The following is a 5,007-nucleotide window of genomic DNA, read 5'->3' on the forward strand; positions in this document are numbered from 1 at the left end:
AAAACCATAAAAACATAAACAAGACTACATCCTCGAATCGAATAACGCTCGGCCCCTTGACTCCATTCACCATCGATACACATCCTCTAAGCGTCCACGAATCTTACCGCCTCTTAAAGCTATTTTCCTGCACATAAAACAGAAAGGAATGAGCCTAATGCCCAGCAAGGAAAATCTAACACATAGTCATACACATAAATTTCATAATAACGTAAAGACATATCATAACACATAATACACTTATTATAATGGCCATTATTACTTGGGGTCCCATAGACTAAACAAGCTTATGCCCATGAGATTAGTGGGGTCCTACCAGCTAAATAGGCATATGCCCACAATCTTTTTGGGGTCTTGTTAGTCAAATAGGGCATAAGCCCAAGCCTACAAACAAACACATTTATAACATATTCATAACATAACATAACATAACACATAAGATAACATAAACATAAACATATAGATTCTAGCCTATTTTCCTTACCAAAGTTACCGGGATAATGGACTGAGTTGGGACTTTTTGGAACACTCCTAAAACCATAAGAAAGAGTGAGTCTAAAGAAGAAAGGAGATAAAATGAAAGGGATGGAAAGACTAAACCATTAAAAGTCACACTTACCAAACTTACGTGCTTCAAGAACTTAGATCCCCTAACCAAAATGAAGATTAAGGTTAGAGATTGAGTAGAAGACTATGAGGAAGAAAATAACATAATACAGAAATGAACTAGAGTTTTGGTTACCTCAAAGACTTGAAAGACCAATCTACACCTCAACCGAAATACTATAGAACCTCACTTCCCAAAGTGTTTGATAAGCTTATGATTTCCCAAACCCAGGTGTTTAACTCTCACATTCTCCTAACACTTGCAGCTTCTGAACTTAGAGTAAAAGGTGAATAATGGCTGGGTACTAGGTCCTATTTATAGAGTTTGGGAATGAAAGTATCTTGATTTTACTTGAATAAAAATAATGGCTTTTTAGGTGAAAATCATTTGAATAATCGTTCAGCAGAGGCTGAAGACTCGTTCAAAAGATGCTGGACTGTTGAAGGAGTTTGAATGGCTGAAAGGAAAAGAATTCAAAAGTGTTTGAAAACATGCTGGTGGAGGCGATATATCGCCCCCTATAGGCGATATATCGCCTGGACCACTGTTCCCGAGGCGACCGTGCATCGATTCGTGTTTTCCGTATCTACGTGCTGCGATATATCGGCATACGCTGGATATTTAAACACGAAATTACACAATTTTAGCTAAGTTTGAATGGGGTAAACAGCCTTGACTAAGCCCTCAACGTATTCAAAGCTGCTGACTGGCCCTATAACATTCAAACTTTACTCCATATTAAATTTATTCCTCAAAAATACTTAATCCTTAATCACCATTCATAACATGTGCTTAAAATCCTATTGGTTGATATCTAATCCTTATAGTCTAATAAATATAATCCTTAATATCAGTCACATTAATCAAACCTTAGGTTAAACTTAATATTCTTAAACTATAGATTAAACTTAGAAAATCTATAAGTACTACTATGAGTGTCCAAATAATTCCCGATCTGAACCAAAAATCCACAGTAACAAAGATAATGCTATAAATACTATCATACTATTATCTATCTTAGCTAAGTAAAGTTCTTGGACTCTACAGTGTCAGAGAATGCAGAAACCAGTTATTGTAGCAACAAACATGCTGGAGAGCATGATTAATCATCCTACGCCAATAAGGGCAGAAGTCTCTGACATTGCAATTGCAGTACGGGAAGGTGCTGATGCGGTCATGCTTTCTGGAGAAACTGCGCACAGAAAGTAAGTTAACTAATTCATTTGGCCTTGGGTGGCCTCTTAATATATTTCCAATGTGCAATGGCTATTGAAAAAGTATTATCAAAACTCAATAAATATGTTTGTTTTTTAAATTTTTTGCTTTCTTTGTAGTAATGTGTATCCCACAAAAATAATTATAGTATTATTCTCTAGTTAAAAAAATGTTAATGATTCTTAGACATTTTAGAGTTATCAATTATGTATGACTTTTTCCTCTTGTCTAATGCAAATTTTCTGTCTTGTCATTTCCTTTCTTTTATTTTACATATCTGCCGTCTAATTTTGTGATTATAACAAAGATATCCATTGAAAGCTGTCAAAGTAATGCATATTGTGGCATTGAGGACTGAGTTAAGTCTACCAATTAGCACTGCTCCTCCAAATCTATTGAGTACATATAAGGTATTTGCAGATCAGTCTACCTACAAGTTTCATGTATTAAGATATTGATAATATTAAAAAATAGGGCACACCGATGTATCGTATGCCTTAGGCCCCATATTATCACAATGCAATATGGTACATCCTTTTGCCTCACAAAATACCATGTAAGAACATGTGCTGGTGGTATGTGGTGCTGGATGCCTTTGCCAACAAATCATCGACCTCTATTTAGCTAGTCTATGTTGAAGCTGCTCTGAGTACTGCTTACTGAATTCCTTTTGATTACTTCGTTTACATACTTCTACAGAGCCACATGGGTGAAATGTTTGCTTTTCATGCCACAACAATGGCAAACACTCTTAATACGCCAATTATTGTTTTCACAAGAACAGGATCTATGGCTGTACTCCTAAGTCATTATCGGCTTTACTCAACAATATTTGCCTTCACAAATGAGAAAGTCTATCATGAGGAATGATATGTAATTCATCTCCGATGTATCAATTCTATCTCTAATTTTGGTTCATAATTACTCTTCAGCGATTCGTATGCTAACACAGTGAGTTTATTAACAACATGGCTTTGGGCAAGTAGCATAAAATAACATTAGGAAGGTGAACATAAATAATATATTTAGCAGGAATTTTTTTTGACAAATTAGGCACACAGGAGTCTTCTGTAGTTAATGTATCATTATTTTGCCTGATGTACAAAAATGGGAAAAGAAAGTAAGTGAACAGGATTATCAAAATCTGTGCCAGCACAGCTGATGACATCTTTTGACTCTTCAAGATTTCAACTTAGCTAAAATAAAGTTACTGGATGCATAATTATGAACTGAACTGATTTCGTAAACCATCTAAGTACTATTTCTTATCTGTTATTATAATTATCATCCATATTCACTAACGGCATATTTTTTCACATGTTAATTGAATATATTCAACACTCAAAATATGCTTGGGTGCTTATTAAATTTGAGAGTAGCACGGTTCTGCAAGTGCAAAATATTTTATCTGACATGATAATTTGTGCTTAGCAGAGAAAGGATTAAGCAGAGGCTGGTGCTTTATCATGGTGTTCTGCCTATATATATGGAATTCTCAAATGACACTGAAGAAACCTTCTCTAGAGCACTCAAGCTCTTATTGGTTAGTGAGGTTTAACTTCTATATTCTTATTTCTCTTGCATCATCGTCTTACATATTTATTTGTTTCGGACTTTAGGATAGGGGTCATTTGAAAGAGGGAGAGGATGTCACACTTGTCCAAAGTGGTGTGCAGGGTCCAGAGTTGATTTTGTGTTGGAAAGGAGTTTTATTTTTTAGTGGCTGATAGTAAACAAAATGTTAATTCAAGTTGTGAATTGTAAGTATATATATGTATGCATTTTTGTTTTCTCTCTTATTTTAATTTAAATAATATTTTAGTAATCTTGCGATCATCTTAATATTTGGGGTTCTAGGTAGAAGCTTTCTTAATAACAGATGGTGATTGAGATTTAGTCTGTCAATTATGCGGACATAAAATTCTCAACATTCTTTATTCCTTCTTGTTGTAAAACTCATGTGTAGAATCCATATAATTCCCAAGTATTTATAAATTCTATGGTTGTGTAGATCGTGTCTCCTTAATTCTGATTTTTCTTTAAACTAATTTGCTCCATTCATATCTCTCACTTAATTTCGGCCATTTACTTTACTTTCTCTCCCAACTATTCTGATATGATCTTCCTAATATTAATTGGGGAAACATTATGAGATCAGCTTGGTGATACTGTCTAATGGGTGTTGTTTGTGGGCCATGTGGGATATGATATTTGTCTTGTTTATTTATTCGAAGTTGTATTGTTTCATTGTTATAAGATTAGTTTATTGGTTAATGATTGGTATGTGTATATATGAGGTGGCTTCTCTTTGCAACTCATATCTACGTGTTTTTTCATTAATACAAGTTTCGTTAAAAAGAAAAATGATGTGGCTTCTCCTTTTTTTTTTTGCTGAAGGATGGAACTTTTCTTTTATGGTGTTTTTTTTACTTATTTCTTGATCCTACAGAGTCAAACATGTGATCGTAACTTCATGATTAGTAATTAATTCTTATTCTTATTGTTGCAGAGTGTTCCTATACAAACTGGGCAAACACCACCCCTTTTGCAGTATTTTGGTACTCTCTTGACCAGAGGAAAGCTTAATGCTTTCGAGTCATTGGAACTATCACGTCTTGTTGTGAACCAGAACAAGAATAATTTGTTTGAAAATTGGCTAGCAGAAGACAAATTAGAATGCAACGAGGAGCTAGGAGATCTTGTTAAGGTTAGCATTATGGAATTTGTTAATTACACAGTCCTGTGTTTCTTTTCTCTTGGAAATTATTTAGTTGTTTACTTCAAATAATGCCAGTGACATGTTGTTTATGGTATATCTTAGTTTCTTTTTAATTATTTAATTATTTAGGTTTCTTCCTCCAGTAATGGATGTGAGATTCTAACTAGTCTAGTATTGGTTATCTGAAAATCTCATCTTCTCAAGCTTCAGTTTTTTTTTTTTTAATTCATTTTGGTATCTTAATAGTGATTTTATTTCTGCTATGTTTTTTGGTATCTGAAAAGAAAGTGCATGTGATTTTATCCTTTGTGGGTTTAGCTTCTATAAATATATATGTACATCTTTGTGCCTATTGATTGTCTATAGTCTGATTACTTTGAAGAAATAAGAATTTCTATTTAATGACACATTTGGTATATATATTGTTATTAGCTTGTTGTTGTCTCGTCTATTTGGGAGTATTTCA

General features: G+C 33.8%; 1 protein-coding gene across 1 annotated transcript; it reads left to right on the forward strand.

The window, feature by feature from the left end:
* The first annotated feature begins 1,661 nt into the window (after window positions 1-1,661).
* Window positions 1,662-3,487, forward strand: LOC133817449 (pyruvate kinase isozyme G, chloroplastic-like). The gene is made up of 2 exons (XM_062249974.1): window positions 1,662-1,812; window positions 2,522-3,487. Exons 1-2 carry the CDS (start codon window positions 1,664-1,666, stop codon window positions 2,625-2,627), a joined length of 255 nt encoding a protein of 84 aa, XP_062105958.1. The 5' UTR covers window positions 1,662-1,663; the 3' UTR covers window positions 2,628-3,487.
* The last annotated feature ends 1,520 nt before the right edge of the window (window positions 3,488-5,007 follow it).

This window comes from Humulus lupulus, chromosome 2, assembly GCF_963169125.1.
Source record: "Humulus lupulus chromosome 2, drHumLupu1.1, whole genome shotgun sequence".
NCBI classification, from domain to species: domain Eukaryota; kingdom Viridiplantae; phylum Streptophyta; class Magnoliopsida; order Rosales; family Cannabaceae; genus Humulus; species Humulus lupulus.

What these genes read in the sequence shown, in the direction of transcription:
- LOC133817449 (XM_062249974.1), top strand. Translation starts at nt 1,664, where the DNA reads ATGCAGAAACCAGTTATTGTAGCAACAAACATGCTGGAGAGCATGATT. An exon ending in GGAGAAACTGCGCACAGAAA is followed by an intron (nt 1,813 to 2,521) that starts GTAAGTTAACTA and finishes ATACTTCTACAG; the next exon opens with AGCCACATGGGTGAAATGTT.